Source organism: Aptenodytes patagonicus, chromosome 13, assembly GCF_965638725.1.
Source record: "Aptenodytes patagonicus chromosome 13, bAptPat1.pri.cur, whole genome shotgun sequence".
NCBI classification, from domain to species: Eukaryota; Metazoa; Chordata; class Aves; order Sphenisciformes; family Spheniscidae; genus Aptenodytes; species Aptenodytes patagonicus.
The window spans coordinates 15,901,753-15,923,064 of NC_134961.1; the positions used below are offsets into that span (position 1 = coordinate 15,901,753).

At 39.8% G+C, this 21,312-nt stretch overlaps 1 protein-coding gene, 3 long non-coding RNA genes and 1 other non-coding gene across 11 annotated transcripts in view; 4 read left to right on the forward strand and 1 right to left on the reverse strand.

Moving 5' to 3' along the window:
- Positions 1-6,157, forward strand: part of MRTFB (myocardin related transcription factor B) — an 86,657-nt gene extending 80,500 nt beyond the window's left edge. For all 6 annotated transcript variants that reach the window (XM_076351522.1, XM_076351521.1, XM_076351525.1 and 3 more), the window contains one exon: positions 660-6,157. In XM_076351522.1, coding sequence (XP_076207637.1) covers positions 660-1,198 — 539 coding nt within the window. In that variant the 3' untranslated portion in view covers positions 1,199-6,157. The remainder of the gene's footprint in view (positions 1-659) is intronic.
- A 3,808-nt stretch (positions 6,158-9,965) lies between these two features.
- On the reverse strand, positions 9,966-12,042 carry LOC143166762 (uncharacterized). The gene is made up of 2 exons (XR_012996444.1): positions 11,977-12,042; positions 9,966-10,807 (listed from the first exon to the last, which is right to left on the reverse strand). It is a non-coding gene; the product is annotated as an uncharacterized LOC143166762 (long non-coding RNA).
- A 161-nt stretch (positions 12,043-12,203) lies between these two features.
- Positions 12,204-12,275, forward strand: TRNAT-CGU (transfer RNA threonine (anticodon CGU)). The gene has a single exon. It is a non-coding gene; the product is annotated as a tRNA-Thr (tRNA).
- A 4,708-nt stretch (positions 12,276-16,983) lies between these two features.
- On the forward strand, positions 16,984-17,471 carry LOC143166761 (uncharacterized). The gene is made up of 2 exons (XR_012996443.1): positions 16,984-17,029; positions 17,133-17,471. It is a non-coding gene; the product is annotated as an uncharacterized LOC143166761 (long non-coding RNA).
- A 120-nt stretch (positions 17,472-17,591) lies between these two features.
- LOC143166760 (uncharacterized) overlaps positions 17,592-21,312 on the forward strand; it is a 56,150-nt gene continuing 52,429 nt past the window's right edge. For both annotated transcript variants that reach the window (XR_012996442.1, XR_012996441.1), the window contains exon 1: positions 17,592-17,872. This is a non-coding gene — a long non-coding RNA (uncharacterized LOC143166760). The remainder of the gene's footprint in view (positions 17,873-21,312) is intronic.

A 21,312-nucleotide genomic window follows, 5' to 3' on the forward strand; every position in this document is an offset into this window, starting at 1 on the left:
GCAGAAACATCATCTGTGCTAGAGGATTTATTTGCATATTCTGGTCTGTTTAATCTTATTTTTGGACTCCATTCACATATAAGAATTTATTGGAACTTACTTTGCTTTATTTCCTTTTATTGTTACTGCCACTATCTTACATGGAACTTTTTGACAGAAGAGTAGTTTTAGATTCTAGAATCAGGAATAAATGCATCCTAATCACATCAATTGATCTCTTAGACTCTTAATTCATCAAGGTGGACACAGTACTAAACAGGGATGGAACTGAAAATTGGTTCAGGTACTCTTCTCTAAATGAGGAGATGTGTTGGTTGCATAATTATTCTAATTAGTCAGAACTATAAACATGAAGGAGGTAAAGCTAACATCTAGAAAATTGTTCCCTTTTTCATCAATACAAATATTCTAATTGGCTGAAGTATTACTGAAAGCAGAACTCTGGAACTTCTTTTAAAATACTTTTGTTGCTCATAGAGTATCTGATGTAGTCTGATGCATGTAGTGTTTGTATTACCAGAACAGCAAAATGACTCTTACTCCATTGAGTTCACGGTGGATGCATCTTAAAGTGGGTAAAAAAGGGGTGGAAGTTGTAAGCCTGAGGATATATGTCATTATTTTTTCTGAATTCAATAGTGGGGTTCTTTTTATTACAGAGATTTCCCTTCCAATAAAGGAGGAACCATCTCCCATTTCTAAAATGAGACCAGTAACAGCCAACATCACTACAATGCCAGTGAATACAGTGATATCCCGCCCACCACCACAAATCCAAATGGCCCCTCCTCCTGTGTCCTTAGAACCAACCACCAGCTTGTCTGTAAGTCTGGAAAACCAACTTGAAGCCCTCTTGGATGGAACTTTACCATCAGGTAATGAAATTCCTCAACTGACAAGCAGTAATGAGGACAGAGAGTCATTTTCTTTAATTGAAGACCTCCAGAATGATCTGCTTAATCACTCCAGCATTTTAGATCACTCTCATTCACCCATGGAAACATCCGACCCGCAGTTTACCACTAATAATTCTTGTCTGTCTCTTGACCTTCCCGATACAAATTTGGACAATATGGAATGGCTAGACATTACAATGCCCAGCTCCTCATCTGGACTCACTCCTCTCAGTTCTACTGCCCCCAGCATGTTTTCCACTGACTTTCTAGATCCACAAGATCTACAGTTGCACTGGGATTAAGCTATAGCCAATGAGAACACAATCTGCACGTCTCGTTACAGCAGAGGTCCATTATTATACCATTCTGATTGCAGTTAAGAGAAATTAAGACAGTAACGTTCAGAAGAACAAATGCTTGAAGCTAATTCCTTGTTGGTTTTCAAGTTTACAACAGTGAATTACTTTATGCTCCTATGAGTAATGCAGATCAGGGCCCTCTGAAAGCTGTATTTCACAAGTCAAGAAAGGATGATTGTACTTACTGATTAAAAGTACCCCAAGGTAAATGCATCACAAATATTTAAGAAAGTTATGTCTCTGACTTTGTAATGCTTAAATGAGCAACACAACGTGGCTAAACTTAGAGAAGAAAAAGTTGAGATTTCAACTGTCTGTATTGACACAGTGAGCAAATGTTTGGGGGAGGGTGAGGTATCACTGCACTTCATTGTTCCTGTGGGTAGCCTGAGCCAGGTTCAAAATTAATTGTGAGGGCAAAGGCAAGTAGAAGCACTGGCTGGTTCAGTGAAATGTCATATATCTAGTCTCTTAATTTGTTCAAGTTGTTTTTATATTTTGGTTTTGTGGGTTTTAAAACTACTCCCCCATTCTTTAATCATGAGGGAAGAATTTAACTTCCATCCAAAGGGACATTAAGTGTAACTGCGAGAAATCCACTGTAGCTACACCAGGTAATATTGAGAACACTGAATTTTGTAGAGCAATGCTCTGGATTTAATAGCTAGATTTTAATGTGTATATCAGACAGTTATTTGTATACTCTTTTAACTTTGTATAGCTTATTTTTGTGAACAGAGGGGAACAGTGGTCCTCAAACAAGAGATTACTATAAAGGAAATAATAAATATCCTAATTTACTTCGTGTTTGAGGATATTTGTTAGATCATTGAATCCAGTATCTCAGCATATTAGAACAGTTTGAGGAAGTAGAAGAGTTTAGTTAATGCTGTTGTGCACTATGATCCTGCAAGCATCTATGCAAGAATAGTCCCAATGCCCTCAATAACAGATGTTTGTAGGATCAGACCGAGTTGCAGGGGACAGTACTGACAGGACAGCTATCATTTCTTAATGAATACTTTATCTGTTAAACAGCTTTGTCTACCACTACATAACATCAGGGAAGCTAAACAGAGAAGCTGCTCAGTGAGAATCCTAAATAGCACACACTTACGGAAAACTATAAAAGGCTAATAAGCCGTATCAGAATGGACTGTTTTGTGATAAGAAGGCACATTTCATACCTGAAACAGATAATAGCAAAAATTAAGCTCTTACCTCACAGCACATGAAAATATTATTTATTATTTTTTTAAAGTCCTTAGTTGTTTTTTTCCGAGTCTATTATGAAAGCAGTTGGAAAAACAAACAAAAAAATGCAAATAGAAGTAAAATACTTTGTAATTCTATGGTTTTCTCTCAGGTAATAGCTGTTAAATGTTGCCATAGATGACGTAGGCTGATAATAAAACACAGAATTGCAATTATTTCCTATTAGGGAATTCCTAAATTAAGATAAAAGGAAACAGTCCCCTATTTCCTGAACAATGGAAACATGACATTTTTTCTAGTCTGAAAACTGATCTCATTGCAGACTTCCTTCCTTGCCACCAACCTTCAAAAATAAAGTTTTGTAGGGACTAATGAAAAAATGCCCTGAAGCTTTTGCTTAACTTCTTGGAGTAATGAATATGTATCAAAGACATAATGAAAAGAGAAAGTAGCTGTTAGCTATTTAGCAACCTGTATCACATTAAAAAAAAAAAAAATGTTAACATCAAAAAACATATTTTTGTCAGAAAAAGTTGTGGAATTAACTGCAAATTTGTGTCTCCAGATACAATGCAGTCTGGTTTACTATATTACAGAATTCCATTGGCTTCAGATAAAATAGTGGATTGTGTAATTGATTCAGGGTTTAAACTGGCATCGTATGTTTGCATCATATCAGTTATCAGCACTTTAAATCATTACATATCTTCAGTAGTTCTACAGGCCAGGATTTACTTTAATCTGAAACTAAGTACAGAAAAACAATCTATGGAGATTTTCACAACAAAAGATGAAGTTGAAAGACATATTTCCTTCTTGCTGTGCCTACAATACTTGAGTACAATACTACACGTGGACTGTCTGCCTTAAATTTTGATGGTATGGGACTCTTCAATAACATTGAACAAATACATTCAACTTTTTGCATTCCTTTTCATCATATTATCTTGGGAGCTAATACTCTGAGATACTAAGCGCCCTCAGCTGTTACGAGAATACGAATTGAGGACTCTTGGTCTGATAGAAACAATTTTGAATGAAATTTAGTGTTCTGCAGTACTGTCAATTTATTATGTGTGATACACCAGACATCATACCACGTGTGTGGTTAGTTACCCTTTTGACCCTGCCCTCTCATTAAATAAGAGGCAAGTAAATTAATTTTAGAGGACAAATTAACCTAGAGCAACTGTACTGTCATTTTTGATGTGCATGTAAATAGAGCTTAAAACTGGCAAAGTCATCTTGCTACAGAACTATCCTTATTGGCAGTGTAGAATGTTAACTAATCCATAGGAATCTATGTGCAGAAATAAACCCAAACAGTTGAGATGTGTTGTTACCAGTACAGTATAGCTTTCTACTCCTAAAAGTCTATTTGCAAAAAAAAAAGAAAGAATATAATATTATTAAAAAATTAAGGGATCATTTTAGTTTTTAAAGTACAAATATTCTAGTGTAGGGAATGTGTGATTACATTTTTGTACATTTCAGAATTATGTGTATTAAACCTTATATATAATGGTTTGCTTTAGACTTTGTTCTGAAATGTGATCTATTCGCCATAGTTATATATGCCTGTTATGGCAGAAATAGGTTTTGCTTAGACTTTTGTGTGTGCATGTTTTACATGACAATTTTTGTAATAACACAGATACATTACATCTTAGAAATTTAATCATGGCTGTGCAGTTTGACTGTACAGAACTGAATATATTTCTCATTAAGAGAACAGTTGCAAAGGAATGCACTGGCACTAAATTTGCCATTTAATGGCTGCAATACACTAACAGAACACATCCTATCAAATGTGTTGTTAGTAGATCCTTCAAAGTAAGAAGACCATTTTTTCAGTGTGAAAATCACAAGTTGGTGTTCACACTTCTAGACACGGAGAGCTCAGACATATGTTTTACAAGGCTAATGTTAATCAAGAGGAGTCACATCCTGCGTTTAATACAGGAATGGTATTTGTTACGCACTTTTAGTGCCATTCAGCATTAGTTAAGGAAAGTAAGTTTACAGGCAAAATTTTGTTTAACATTATAAATAGTTAAGAAATCATTGTCAAAAATTTAGCAGTTCTCTCTGAGAATAAAATGAATTTATGGCAGTTGTTCTCTACGAAGTGTAGAGTCTAATCCAGCAATGTGGGCTTGCAGAATCAGACCTTTAAAAGGCTGAGGCCACAGCTTTTAGAAATAATCACTACTTAATACTGAAATTTCTTTCCAAGGTATTTCTAAATTCACCAACAGGAGTTCTGTTCAAGGAAGCAGGTGATCAGAATAGAAGTTTCAATATTAAACTTTTATGTTACATAATCTCAAACATTCAGATGCCTGAAAAGTGTAGGCACCATAATTGGAAACCAAGCACAAGCTGCTGAACTGCTTTCAAGGCAGAGAAAATGCAATCACAGGATACATTTAACTGGAAGGGCATTATGTAATCAAAACACAGTAAAGCTCACCAATGTAAACAATTATTATTTGGATGGCATCTTCAGTGTATTATAAACTTAAAGCAAATTCTATTAAAACTGGAAAAAAATTTTCTTCCATTTATCTCTAGCAAACGTTCTGTTAAAACTCTTTATATTGCGGTCTATTAAATTGCCTTTTGATGACTTCTAGACCATACTACAGATGTTTTTTTATGTGAGATACATGGAATGGAGTTGCATATAGTATATACACGGCCAATAAAGAGCATCCATTAAAACCTGAAGTAATGTCAAATATTCCTTTTATACCAGTTTGCTAGGAATAAATATAAAGTGCAAAAAAGAGACACCTACATCATTCTGTAGTGTCCAATACTGAATATAAAGACTTTTTAAGTTAAAAGTGCATAAATGTATTTGTAGAAATCTAGCCAAAAAAGCCATTCTAGCTATGAGAGCAAATTCTCAATAAAAAGCAGGGAATGGTTAATAACTATATAATCACACTATTTTTATAAAAAATACAGCTCAGATATTCAAAAGACAGTCTAAAATAAATTATAATAATATAAAAATTTAAACAGGAACCAAAGCATTGCCATTTATATTGCCAAAGGAGGCCCTTTGTATTTTGAAGCATAGGAAATTAAATCCCCAAAAGTATTATCCATACTTTTTTAAAATTAAGGATGTAGATATTTTCAAAGCTGTTTTTGATGTTTAACAGCACAGATTTGTTTTTGTTGTTTGAAAAATTTGTATTAAGTAATAGCACAGGCTTTTTTCCAGATAGGATTTTTCTTCACAGAACTGCTTGCAGTAGAAATAACGCTAACCCTAGTAGGTGTTTCTCTTCTTATTTTCATAGTCATAATTATGTCTTAGCATCTCATTTTGTGAAAAGAGGAAGATAGACACCTGTCTCTAGGGCCCTCTTCAATTAAGCACTACTTTACTAAATGCAAATTACGGCAATCAGGGCGTCAGTTTATGTATTGCCTTTCTATAAAAAACCATGATGCCTTTGTATTTGCTGTTTGCACCCCTAAAATCAATTCCATATGTTTGAATGCCATATGTTTTGCACATTGTACTGTATATATGTAATGCATACTGTATTTTTATATGTGTACTACATTTATCAAATATTTTGTACATAGTGGCAATATTGTAGCTACTGAGGAAATGTTTGATATTTCAGCATTTTTGCTAAGTGTCTCAAATAAAAAAGGAAAGCTGTGTTCATTTGTCCATGCTTACTACTTAGAAGTGAAAAATACCATTAATAATAATCAACAAAAATTTTGACTTTTGTGAGTCAGAAATATTTGGCCTATGTTCTAAGTACCTTTCTCATAACAAGGAGTAAGAACGAAATCTGCACATAGACAAACTCCAAAAGAATGATGGTTTGTCTTCAAAATCAGAGCCAAAAGCTGTAAGAACAGAGATTTAGGTTTGGACTTTTTTTTTCTTTCTTCTTTAAGCAATACTATTATATTAATTCCTTTCCTGGTTTTTTTATTCTTTTCTCAAGAAAAGGTAGGGTAAAAACCCAGACTTTTCAGTACTTGTCATTTAAAAAAAAATAAAATCCTAATGTATAGACAAGCGTAACTCTTACATAACACACAGATAAAATATGTGTGATACTCTTCAATATATTTTAAATGAAGTGGCTTCATAAAAATTAAAACAATTGTAATCAATGACCTTTTTATATAGCTCATAAGCCATACAGTCCTTATTTTGTAATTTGTCACCATATTTTCGTGATGTGCAGCTGCTGGGGTTAACCTCACACACACCTCATTACTAACTAGTTCATTGAAAAATTTACTATCTTTGGCTCAGGCCAATCTTAAACACCTAAGCTTCCAAGAATACCTATCCTGCTGTAGTACTTTTTAGAAGGTATGAACAGTTTGGAAGGGAGTGCTTTTTCTAGGCTGCCCAGAGAGTAACCATGTGTTAACTGCACAAACCTAAGAAGCTCTGACAGTGTACTAACAACTGCAGAGATGTATTAAGTAATTTTGGACATTCCCTGTTCTTTTTCACAAGAGCAAAACACTTATTTAAAAAGTCTTCTGAAGTCTAGCACAGAAGAGGACTTTACAGTAAGTTACATAATGCATGCATTGACTGTGTATGACTGTGTAGGGGTACTAAAGAGATCTCTGAACAAGCACTAGTTAAACCCATCCCCATCAAAAAGAAAAATTGATCAAAACTCAAGATGCTATGGTAAGACTTGGGAAAATATAGTATGATTCTATATAAAAAGGTCATTGATTACAATTGTCAACCACAGAGAGTCAAGTCTCTAGCAAAATTCTCTAAGGATAATCTCTTGGATTAGTCCACACCTTTTGCTGGTGGAGAGAGGAACAAGCTGCAACACCAAGTCATGTGTAAAAGCAACAGCAAGGGAGATGATAGGCAGCTCTATTATTGTTCTGACTCACAGTGCCACTGTGAAAAAGGAAGAAGGAAGAACCTAGAGTTTCTTCCTCCAAGTGAGATTTTTTTTCAGAGAGGGAAAAAGGGCAACTCAAAATACAGAATAAACGAGGCATTCCAGAGAGGTGCATGTTCCTATTGTGAACCTCTCCTGTCACTGCCCTGGAGCAGACTGGTTCCACTGAGCTGCTCAGATCAGCCCCCACAGATACATCTCTTAGAAAGCTGTGCCTGTGCGATCAGGCAAGCTTCTGAATATTCCCCAGATAGTTTAAACCTCATTTGTGAGTCAAATGCAGCATTTTGTTCATGTATGCAAATGAGCCTTTAAGGCCTCTCAGAGTGAAGTAAAAAACTATTAAAATATCATTGCAGATTACTGGGAGTTTTCCACTTTGCAATACAGACTTTGCTCCTAATTGAGTTACATTGTCACAGATGATACAGAAATAATCCCCGAGTAAGTTTACATGGACATTCTTATCAGCTACAAAGTACTGTGATTCTTTTTTATACTTTACAGTACAAGTCTTGAATTTAACAGGAAAGTAAGTAGCGCTTGTATCACATTTTTCTGAATAGAGGCTACCTCTAATTCTCTAACAATAAAAAAGAATTTGTAAAAAAACCAAGTAAGTATAAAGAATAAGGCTATTCTGTGAGAAATTAAGGGATATTTCAGAACTATAAGGCAAAGAAAGGATTAGAAAATTATTTCTGATGTAGACAAGGTCACATCCACTTTCATTCATGACTTTCCGGAATTCTTCCAAGGTTTTCAGGATGTGCTGGATTGTGGGATTTCGTATTTGCATTTTGTATTCTGCTCACCTTGTGTTCTAGAACACACAGAAATGCAGAAACACCTGCATTTCTCCAGGAGAATGAGCTATGAGCTGTTCAATATGCACCAAGCTTCTTTTCATGATGAAGCTGCTTCACTTAAATATTTACTATTATAATTCCTTTTGTGGAGGCAGTCCCCATACTAGATCACCCACCCTTTCCTTATTAAATTCTGTCCTACGCCGATGACATCAGAACTTGGCCAAGTATTACAAAACCCATAAAGTAGTAAGTAATACCCATAAAACTGAACAAATTAAAACTTACTAATATGACCTGTAAATGTCATAAAACACCTTTTCTTTATGAACTTTAACCATTCTAAAAGTTTGTAGGCTATATATGCCACAAACTTACCTTCAGGTATCACACACCAAACACAAACATTGCAAAACAAGTGCAGCACTTTTTGACTATGTGTTTGTGCGTTACAGAATTTATAGTTAGAATATATCAGAGATAAAGCACTTGTTCTGGTGCCAACTGGCAATTTGGGGTTTTGATTGTTTTACAAAGACCAAGAAATATAAACACATAACCCTCCCCCCCAAACTGTGTTCATATTAGTATTATGATGTAAACACCAAGACAAGGAGGACTGATGAAGCTTGACATTATGCTGAATGAACTTTTTCCACAAGCTAAACCCTGGTTTTCAATAAAACCTGAATATATTAAACCATGTTCTACAAATGGCCATCATCACATTTGTCTTTATTCTGTACAATATTAAATGCTATACACTCCTGCCTATTAGCTTGTTGTGTATTATACAAATGTTGCTAAAGAGTGACATATTTCTTAGAATATTTGTACTGTCTCAAGTCAGAGATGTTTCCTTGCTAGCAATGAAGTCACACACATTTCCCCACACCCCATACTATAGTCTAACCCCACCAAGACCTTCCTAAAAGAGAATCAAAGTAACAAATTAGAGGAGCATCTGAGGCAACAGTTAGAGGGTTTTTTTTTCCTTTAAGTGTTTATCCATAAATTTATAGAGTAACTCTAAGAAATATTTCCCTTCACATAAAAAATTACCTGAAGTCTCCAGCCTTCTCTGCAGAACAAGGACTGCAGGGCCACTCTACCATAACACTGCATCATTCTTGAATCCCTCCAAGCCAACTGCTGTTGATTAAAAGTTCAAATAGTGAACATTCTTTCATAAAGCTAGGACAAAGTCTAAGCTTAACTAATTAATAACTGAGGAGCATTCCAACTACCCCATAGCAAGTCTTTATAAACTCAGTTATACAGTTGCACAAATTCTGCATAAATATGACTGTTCTCTTGTATCTCCTCGAAAGAGTCGGGGAGATTTCTAGAAAGGCCTAGTTTTGTATATTAAAACAGACATCAAAGCCCTCTCCTAAAGCAGTACCTCCATCTCATAAGAGTAAGGCTTAGGGAAGGAAGAAAAAAACCTGGTGACTATCTTCTCCTTCCAACAAAATCTCTGACATCATCTTTTCAGCATCGGAGTCTTCTGAAGACTTTCCTTTAGGAAATTCATGTTGTGTTTTAGAAAAGAGTTTGCCAGAAGACAACACTGCATAAGGAGGATTCAGCATAGAGTAGGGGCTTTCACAAGGAGCTCAAACAAGGGTAATGACCAACATAAAAGATACTTTCAAACAAAAGTATCCAGATATCAAAAGAAACCACAGGCAATTACACGTTTTAAAATTGAATTTACTTTTTTAGTTATAAAAACTATCATTTTGATAAATCAGCTCACCATTAAACAGCGCTTTATTTAGATAGTAACATTTTTTCCAGACGCATTGAGGAAGTCAGGCTGAGAGTAGGCAACGTTTTTTAAACCCAGTCAAGTATTTCCTCTTAATCTACTCAGAAGATCTTTATGATTCCAAATCGAACTTTCAATCTCCCCATACAGTTAAGGAAGAACTTTAGCATTAGAAGTTGCTTTACCTTTAAATACTATTTCTGATGCCAGCCAAATACATTTATTAAAAATGTAGTGTATTATTTGAAAAGATACAACTCATGAATTCCACATACAATTCAAATAGTCCCCTCTGCTTCTTCCCATCACAAAATTCTCAGCTCACAAAGATACAAAAACACGAATAAAACAAACACAGGCACGAGCTGCACAGGAACTGTGATGACAAGTTACAACTGGCAAGTATGGCACATAAAAGAGCCTACTTTGTAATAAGCTAGTAGGCCAGAAATGGAAGGATATCAGTCAAACATGATTTATTAAAATCTAACTCCTTCCTGCTGCCAGCTCGGTTATTACCAAGGTTATTACTTGGTTATTACTAGGAGTAACTCTTCTTCAGTCAGCTAACATAACTGGCCCTCTGAGGTCACTCCTTATCATAAAAGTTACAGGTGTGAGAGTTGAGTGAGTTGAGTTCACACTTTTGAAATGCTGCAGTGATCACAATGATCAATACAACAGCAGAATACAACAGTACTATTCTGGCTTCCCAGCTTTCCATAGTGCAGATGAGGGTATGTCCTTTGAAGGTAGCGATGAACAAGACTAGCAGATAAACTCCAGCAAGTGTTCAGGTTGGCCAGGCCATCGGTTATGCCCGTAAGGACTGGAAAAACAGAACAAATCACCTTTGGGACAGCTATCCCAGGGTAGCAGCAAACACACTTAACATGGGCTTACTATCCAGTAAGGTAATTTAAATTATACACCTTTTACTGCAGGTGAAGCTAATTCAAATTGCTCTGTTTGCTGAAACAGAGGCACACATAGAGTTATCACAGAGAAGCTGACAAATGGCAACTTTTAAAGAACTGAAATTTGTTCATACAGTCAAGCCATCAGGCATGAGTTTTCCTGATGACAGGTCAAAGAACATCCCAAAAGGATACAGATATATTAATCTTTTAACACACCTGCATTACAGCACCACCAAATCAGTAACTCTGATCTCAACCTTTGCAAAGGTACCTCTGTTAACATGTTTACATGCTTCTTCCACCAAAAAAAAAAAAAAAGAAACAACAACAAACTGATCATAGCTGGGATCAGTACCCCCCACAGGTCAATAAACAAAATTCCTTTCATCCAGGAAGAGAGAGTATAACTAACTTGGATGTCCAGCAAAAGTTTCATAGGGAATTTAAAGGGATCTCCACAATGAACAGTAAATGAAAACTAAAAGCTTTGTTTTCAGGTCACACTTGTAAATATCTAGGAGACCAAATCTAGAAAAATATGTATTTTAGTATCTTTTCTGCATTTCACAACACTAACTTTTTATAAGGAACAAGTACCAGGCACTTAGTAAGTTTAATTTAATATTTACCATTTAATTATCCCAACGTTTTACATTTCTGCTTCTTTTCTCGGAGGAGGAAAGTTTTACTCCCGCTTTTTTTTCCCCCCTCTCTAAGCTGTTCTTTCTGGTCTGAGGAAGACTACATTGCTTCCAATACATTCACTAATCTCAATGTAAGAGTGCCATCTTTTGGTAAAGAAAACCCCCGCTGCAGCACAGCTGCGTGCCCCAGCCAGTTGCGGCACCACAAAACCACACCCTCCCCCGAGGAACACCTCTCTGCCGCTGCAGCCCGCGCCCGGCCCGGCCGCCCTCAGAGGCGGGAGCGCCCCGGGGCCCCGTCCCTCGCTTGGAAGAGGGCGCTGGCCTTGCGGACGCCTCCACAGGCGGACGGGGCAGCTCCCCGCCGCTCCCACGGAGCGAGGGACTTTCCTCAGCCCCCTCCCACAAATTCCGCCTCCTTAGCAGACACCTACCGAGGGGGAACCTACTGCCGCTCCTCCCTCCGCGCCTGAGGGAGAAACGGCCGCGCGCACCGCGCCCGCCACGGCACCCGCCAGGTGCTGGCGCAGGCGCACGCGGCGGGGGGCGGGGCCGTAGCGGAGGCGGCCGCCCGCTGCCGGCGCGCGGTTGGCGAGTGCGGCCGCCGCCGCGCGGGAGTGGAGCCAGCGATAGAAGAGCGTCGGGAGGGCCCCTTAACGCAGGCGCGGTGGCCAAGTGGTAAGGCGTCGGTCTCGTAAACCGAAGATCACGGGTTCGAACCCCGTCCGTGCCTTGGTGGGTCCGCGCTGGCGGGAGCTTTCCCGATCCTTTTTAGGGGAAGGCGGCGCGGCTGCTGCGGGGGGAGTCCCTCGGACCTGCCCGGCGGCGACAGCCGGGACGAACGGAGAACCCGCCTGGCAGCGGGGGTGGCAGCCCTCCCTGAGGGGGCGAAACGACGCGGTGCCCCGCACGGCTCCGGGTGCGGAAGAGCACCCAGCAACGGCCGCTGCCCCTCCGACGGTCGGGGCGGGCCGGCTGCACGCCAGGAACGGAATGCAAGCGGCGGCGTTTGACTTCAGCAAACCGAGCACAAACAACGCAACGCAACTGAGGGGTGTCGCACCTGCAGCGGCGGTGCTGCAGCCGCTCCCCTCCCCTGCCAGCCGCGCTGCCGTTCTCTGGCCTAAACAAAGCGACCTGGCGAACGCCCCGCTCCTCCTACACTCCACATCAGTCAAACCCGTACTCCTCTACCTCACTACACCGGCTGCCAAAACCTCTCTCTCCACATTTGCAACAACAGAAACATTTTTCTTCAGACCACCTTCCTTGGGGCCTAGTCCTGACCTCAAGAGACCCTCGAGCTCAACCTGAAGAAGCAAAAGTAGAAGATAGTTTCAAATGTGCAAGGAAAAGATGTCTACCGAAGCCAAGGGGAAGCCGTGTCGCACGCATTTCCTACACAGCAGCCTCGAAGCACGTGCTGGCACCCACCACGACATGGATTCATTCCTGTGAGGAACAACTGGAGCCTCTGCAAACTCTTGTTTGAAGAGATGATCTCCACAGGCTGCAGCTACCAAGATCATGCTGTAATTCCTGGTTCTTTTCATTGTTTTTTTCCCCTCCTGTAACTCATTCAATTATTTATTAATTTAGTTCTGTCTTCTGGTTAGTAAAACATGAGGTTTCTTAATCTGTATCGCTAACCACTTAGAAGGATTATTTGCAACCTGGTTAGTGTTCACCTTACATTTTCTATTTTTTTAAATAGAAAAACTCCCAGTCACATTGAAAACGGGTAAGGAAAGGTCAGGCTGGTTACGTTAACAGGAGATGTGCAATGCTCACCTGTCTCCAAGCGCAAGCAAACACTGGGTACTTCAGATACAGCTGGTCCAGCAGGATCACGAGCAGCGGGGAAGTCCAGCTCGGGGACACTGATGGGACCAGCCACCAAACCGGCACACACAGTTAAGGGCTGACAGCGCTCAAAACCATCCTAACGATGTAAATAATAACAGCACTACAAATTGAAGGAAATCTTTATTGATTCATGTTTGATATTTGCTTACCATTTGAAGTTTCACTGACCTTTGACTAGTCCACGCAGTTTTGTTTTCTTCCTGACAAATCTTCCGCTCATATTCTGCACCACTGTTGTCTAGAATCACAACTGTACAATTGTTGTGTGAACAAAAATACCTGTCATTAACTATTTACACTAGATTTTGTAAAATCTTTTAAAATAAAATATGTAAATTCTGGTAGGTCAAAATAATAATTCAAGTTGTATTTTGATTTGAAGAAGGGCTGTAACCATTTATTCTAGATAAGGCGCTTTCTTGCACAGATTTAGTGTTATGAAGATTATCTGACTATTAATTACATGTAATTAAAATCTATAATTTTTGCACTTAGTTTACTGTAAATATTCTCCAGAACTGCTCTTTAGCAAATTTGGCATAACTTTGAAGCATCAGCAGAGAGGAAATTGTAGTGCATACCTTCCAGCTCATTTTTTAACTTGAAATTTCTAGTATGAAATTGGTGACAACACTGCCCAATCTCCCTAGAGAAGAAAAATGTAAATTATTGATTTTGAGCAGTGACAGTTTCAGCACAGAGCACATGCAAAACTACAACCTAAAACGTTCTAAATTGGTTTCTGTTTTCTTAGATAGCTTTACTCACAGATACGAAGGACAGTGAGGAACAGCCGTGTCCCTGAAGCTGCTTTCATAAGAGGGTTTTCAAAACTAAACATAAAAATCAAACCCAAGGACAAAACATGTATCTGATAAATAGTGCTTTCTGTTACTACAACCTCAGGGATAAACCTGGAGAGGAGCCTGTGATGAGTAATGCTTTCATAAATTCCTGTTTGTTTTTTAGAAATATAAGACTAAGCCAGGTATGCAGGAGAGCTACGGCTGCGTCTCACCCACGTAACAACAGTTTGAGGCCTATGAGTCTGTTACATGACACACATAGAAATTAGATAATACAGAGCCTGTTTTTCCACAGTTTACAGACAGAACTTACATTTTGCTAAATATCACTGCTAAATTATTAGCATGATAATAATTTTGCTAAGTAACATTTTAAGACATGTTATGGTTATTTACTTGAAATTAATTTCGTAATTAGAAAACTATCTATGAAATCACAGCATAAGAGAAGCTAGCGCAGACCAGAAATTGATAACTCCAGTAGCAGTTAAGATGTAGAAATAATTAACATACCACACAGGTTTAGTGCCATGACATAGATTCATATACATGACATCAAACCTTTTTGAAAGTGTTGCTGTATTTGCCTTCAGCTTCCCCCTTTCTAGACAACACAATCCCCAAATTTTAAAATCTCTCCTTTTAGGTCAGGTTTTCTACACCTCTAATCACGCTTGCTGCAAACCCCTAGATCCTCTCCAGTTGTTACATATTCTTCTTGAAATGAGGACCCAAAGTGGACACGCTACTGCTGCTTACCAACACTGAGCAGACCAGAGCATTTCTGCACATCACGACTCACAGAAGGACGCCACGAGTGGTAAAGTGGGAATTCGCATTACACGTACCCAGCAAAGCCTGAGCTGCCATAGTTATAGTGGTACGAGGAGCTGCACAGCTGCCATCACGTCACACGACATAAGTCATTACATGTGAGCACAAACTATCTGAACTGGCACACATGGCCCTGTCCCCAGACCGGACTGTGTGACGTGAAATTTAAGCTGGAAACTTCCTCTCTCACCATGTGCTTGGCAGCGCTGCAGCTCCCCTGCAACCCTGGCCCCATGGGGGGCCAGCCCTGGAGCCGGAGGGAGGCTGCAGCTCCCTGCGTCACCCAGCATGCCGGGCATGGCAGGGCAGGTGGCCCACAGCAAGTGGTTAGAACAGCAGCCGGAGTCCGATGGGGCTGAATCCCAGGGCAGAATCTGTAGTATGGAGTCATGTGAAATGAGTCCTCTCCTTAATCCAGCTTCTAGTATCCATCATTGCATCATTTTTTAGAAATGATTTAGAAATTCCTCACACTGTGCAGTCTTATTGGTGAAAGCGGAAGCTGAAGCTAATTTAATTTAGTTTCATAATTTTTGTCATTTTAATGGAGCCTCTTGCTGCCTTTTTGAGTTAATTGAATTTTACATGTGACAACCAGTATGACCAACAGAGGACAGCACATCCATTTCTTTTAATGATCAAAAGATCCTGAACTTGAAGCTGCCATTCACTTTTTCACTCAGGAAATGAGAGTGACAGGCAGAGAAGAGCAGTGTGCCATAAGTAAGCCAGCCAGCTTAAAAAGGCCTTTTTGCAATTAACTAGAGCTGTTTTGAATTCCAAGAGATTACTTACAATAAATCTACTTCTAACCAGGCATTACTGCTAACGAAACACTGTGGGTGCGCCTCTCTGAAAGCTGGGTCTGTATTTTGAAGCAATTGTTTATTGAGCACTGCGATAACAGTTAAAACATACTTAGGAGTCAAAGCACACTTGGGATTGTCAGGTGAACTCTGCTAATTCCCCTTCAAAACTGCAGACAGACAAGGTGTCTATAACTAAGTTTTGATTAAATGTGTTTATAAAACACTGAAGTAAAGCCAGACTCCAGTGTTTTTATTGCATTTGATTTGGGGGCAGAGAAGACTCTGCAAGTTATAATGAAATTCAAAGAACAAACCTCAGGATTTCATGTGGCTGAGGGAATTTCATTACGGAAATTCAATTAACCTGCAAGAGTTGCACACATTGAAATCTATTATCTTTCCCCAAAAGCTGGCTATTGTGTTTTTTACAGCAACCTTTGCTATTCCTGCATAAATAATGCTTTATTGCAAATGCATTGACATCTTTATATAATTAATAGCATATAACAACATCTTCATCCGTTACTGCTTTGCAAACATTCATTTCTGCTTCCTATGAAATGTGTTTTTTTAAAAGATGTGACTAAAGGATTGGGTGTTAGACACAAGCACAAAGCAAATACACAGATTTAGGAGGCATGTGAGGAATAATAGTGGCTCATGACAGTGTGCAGGTCTGCTGCAAGTCCCGATTTACGTTTGTCGGTCAGGGCCTGATCCTGTGAATCGCTGAGTGGAATTAATTAACAGCCTAAGAGACCATTAAGTCAATGGGACTAACAGTGCTCAGCAGTTCTCAGTATTGGGGCCCTTAAATAAAAGCCAACCTACAAATTCCCATTCATGCGAGTAAAGATATTGCACACATGTACAGTAATAACATGAATTATTCACATCAGTGTAGTGTGAAAGATGCAGCCAACAAAACCTGTTTAAAATAACACACGAACATTAATTAGTGTTCCCATGATACATGGGAGGGTTATCATTTGGCCCATTTTTCACTCATATGCATGTTCCTTTTATTTGCTGTGTGCATAGGTCTGATAGGAGGACATGAGGGAAAGTAAATACAGGAGGTAGACATCTATAAACATTAGTAGAAAATGAGGAAAGAGGATTACTGATTAGCTTTCTTCCCATATGAAACTCCAAGATCATATCGGAGAAATGTGAGTTAAGTGTTTTACCATTCTTCTTTTTTTAACCATTATCTGATCAGAGAAGCATGAAAAGCACTTTATTGCTCACTTGATTTTTTTTTTTCTGTGCTAGGAGCCCTCTGCAGGAAGTGAAGCTGAATTTCACAAATCTTCCCTTTCTGACGTCTCCCGAATTTCTAGGAATGCCCCTTCCCTGTTACTGTATTTGGAGGTAGTTTCTAGGAAAAAAAATAATTTTCGGACGGTCTTGGACTCACCACACCTACTCTCGGAGGACTCTGAGCCGCGGGTCTCCTGGAACGGCCCCCGCGGAGTTGAGGAGCTCACAGCTCGGGCTCAGCAACTCCCGGCGCAGACTGCACGTCTTTGTAGCACTGTTGGAGGATGAGCATGGAGAGGGAGTGGGAAGGGGAGAGGTGTCTTTGTGGCAACAATGAGTGAATCTTCTCTAGTTGTTTCCTGGTGGCTGCTCTTTTTTTCCCCCTGCACTTCCCCCCCCCCCCCCCCCCCTTTTTTAAAGGAAGAGGATCTTAAGAAAAAAAAAACCTTCTGGATTTTTTTTCCCCTCCGCTTCCCCCTCTCCCCCTCCCCTCGATGTGGCCTCTTGTTTAGCTTGTGGCGTGACCGTGATGAAGAAATGTTTCTGGGCGCCTGGCAGGGTGATCTTTTTATGTAATGAGTCAGGATTTTGCCAACGGAAGGAGCCGGCTGGGAGCGAGGACCGAAGGGCTGTCTCCTTTCAAGAACGGGAACCTGCCAGGCGAGCGGCACCCTCTCCTCGGGATCCCCGCTCGCATCGGGCGTTCATTTATTCACGGCTTGCGGGGGCACCGCCGGGGGGACTGACAAGTGGTAAGTTGCGCTCTCCTTCCGCGCCCCCCGCCCGCCCGCGGGGAGAAGCGTGGCCCCGCGCACGTCCCCGCTGCCTCCCTGCCTCCGAGGCCCGCAGGTGGGGCCGCCGCCCCGCGCCCCGCTCCGCCGCCGCGGGCGGCCGGGGCCGCGCCCCGCCGCGGGGATGGGGCGGCTCCGCGCCGCTCCGCGCCAGGCGGGCACCCGGGAGGGCGCCGGCCGAGCCAGCGCGGCCGCGGAAAGGCGCTCCGCGCCGCCTGGGGGGCGAGGGCGGGGGCGGCCGCCGCGCGGGGCCGCGCATCGCCGGCCGCCTCCCGGCGCGGCGCGGCGGCACGTGCCGGCGGCCCCGCGCCCACCTGCCGCAGGCCGCGGAGGGGCCGCCCGCGGGCGGGGAGGCCGGGGCCCGCCTCGCTCCGCCGCCGTGCGGGGCCGGGGGCCGGCTTGCAGCCGTGCCGGGCACCCTCGGGAGCTACAGGTGTTCGCTCCTCCCGGGTGCCGGACCACCGGTCCCGTCCCGGTGCCTAAATGTGGCTTCTGGGGTCGACTTTCGCCGACCACAAACAACTGCAAATAAGCGCGCTGATAGGTGTCGATACGTATCGTTTGGTAAGCTCATGTGAAACAATAGCACGAAAAATCTTCTAAATCATCACACCCATAAACAAGTCAGTTAATTCCTCTTTCTATAGGCCACGTATTTTATTCTAACACTTCTACTTAGCCTGAATTTCCACCAACTTCTCTGCGTTTTCCTTTCAGGATGTATTTGCTGATTATACAGCAGTTCAGCTAGGAGAGCATTCTTTGGCTCCCTATTTTGATTATCAAAAGCAGAATAAATGTAATTGTGCTTGAAAAGGCACTATCATTAATTTCTTTTAAAGTAACTGACGGCATGCACCTACTTCAGTCATCCAAGTGTAAACTACAATGCTTTTAAACTTGGATTTTATTTAGAAGTTCTGTTGGAATTATAAACTGAGGATTTAGAAAATATGTTCCTTTTGTCTACAGGTCTCTACTTTTCCTCTCATCTTTGAAAGAAGTTCTTAAGAAACATAATGCTAAGGGTAGTAAGATTTAGACACAAAGCTGAATACTTGAAACTACCATTAGTGGGAGAAGACCTAACTTTCAAGTAAAGTGAAAATATTTTCTAGTTTATTGTACAAGTAACAAATTTAGAATAATGACAGACATGTCTCTATAATGTGTCAACTTTAGTTTGAAATATAGTGGAACAGATAAACAAGTTGTTACTCACTTTGAGAAGAAATGTTGGTAGATATTTTGAGTGCTGGGTCTAATAAATAACTGTTATTCTGGGGGAGTTCCATGTCATTTTATAGACACTTATAGAAGGTGCTGCTTACCAACTTAATAAATAAATCGTAAAATGTGAATAAAAACAAATAGTATCTGTTAGCAATTCCTGCTGTCCAGAAAGTGAAGGAGTGTGTATTGTGACTTGGCTACAATATTCTCTTTTATTAGTCTGAAAATTACCCACTTTATAAGCAATGATTCTCTCAGTTGATTGGGCATATCTTACAAAGATACTTTACTTACAAATTGAATCTTGGAAGGTTGTGGTTCCAGAGTCGGGGTTTTGGGGGCGAGATGAGCTTATGTTTTATCCAACTGGCCCACAAAGTCCCGCTTTTGGTGGTCACTTTGTTCTGCAAAAGAAACCAGTACATTATGGCTCTTACAGTGGACATTAAACTTAGTAGTAAACTACTGTTGCACTTAGCAAAAGGCTACTATACACTTTAAATAAATAATAATATTCTAACTTTGATGTTGTCTTCAGTGATAAAAAGTGGATAGAAAATACTATCATTCTGAAAGTTAAACATAAAAAAAAAGTTTTCTAACTGTCAGTGGTGAAAGTCGAAGGAAAAGTTATGTTTCAAAGAGTGGTCATTTGATATAGGTGAATTGGGAGAAAAGGAAGTCAGTCCCTAGAAAAGAGTGGCAGCTTAAACCTTGAAAACATCATATAAACACCAGTAACTTTTGTATTGTCAATCCCCTCCTCAGTTTTTTTGCTCACAAAGTGTTCAGCTTTAACGTGTCTCTTTAACTAGCTGGCTTTTTACGTGTGTGTGTGTGTTTGTGTGTCTACATGCGTACAGTCTATATCTATGAATCAATTTAAAGATTACTAATTTTTGTACTGATAAAAGTTGTAGAACATATTTTTATGAGTAAGGCACTGTAAAGCTGTTTAAGTTCATGTTACTGTTTACATTTTGGTATCAATATCCTAAAGAATCTAAGCATAATTTTTACTTAAAAATTATGTAGTTGTACTTTCCTCATGGGATTCTAGTAAGTATTGAAAAATTGTTAGTAGATAAGCTGAACTTTCTTGTGGTTCTGAATGTAATATACATGTATTTAAGACTGAATGAAACACATTATGCTCACACAATATAACTTATACAATGGCTCATGTATACAGCATATGCACACAAAATACATATAGGAGCATCCTCTCAGTTGGTGTAAATGCGTCTGTCATAGTTTTGACATTTTATGCCAGCTAGTCACCTGCTTAAGTTACACGTAAACATCTAGACATTCACATTGTGGCCACATTATCGTTGCAGTCAGATTAATTTTAAGTGCTGACCTACTCAGACTGAATCAATTTGAACATTTTGAAAAGGCCTGGAAATTCAGCTGAAGTTATACAGTGATACACTGTTAAAGCGAAGTTGTTGGTATGTGATACATCGCAGGACTATATGCAGGTTCTGTATATTATATTATTTTTGAATTTATAGTACTTAGTTTGTGAATACATTCTAGACCTGTCCAATATTACAAGTTGTCAGATTTGGATTGGTTTAACACCTATGGTCTCTTCGCTAGAATTCTGAGAACATGAGAGCAGAGAATCAGAGATTAGAAAGTGGATCAATGTGAGGATCTTGCTTTAAGGGAAAAGAGAAACAAACTTACGTATCCAAACAGCAGCAAAGATCAACTCTGCTCTGCTGAAATACAGCAGTTGCTTCTCACCAACTATTACTTTAAAGCTCTTAAATTAAAACATGTAATTTTGTATAGCTACTTTCAGTAAGATGTGCTTTACGTAGTGCACTTTGTCAGCCAGCTATTTTTAGATACTTTTTTCAAATGGGTTCTATTTGATTCTCTATTGAAGATATGTAAAATTCACATGCATTCCTTCTAGCGCCAATAACCTAGCTATAGAATTAATAAACTATTTAAATAATTAATGAGCAGTGTTAAAGAACACAGTTACACTTCTGTAGGCCTTCCTCATACAAAATTTTTATTCACATTTTTTCCCATTAGTAAGCTTACAGAAAGAGCTCCTGTTTGTCTCTAGTGTGCAGTAAAACAGACAATTTTCTACTGCTACAGATATCATGCATATATATTAAACTTTAAATGTATGTTCATTTTAT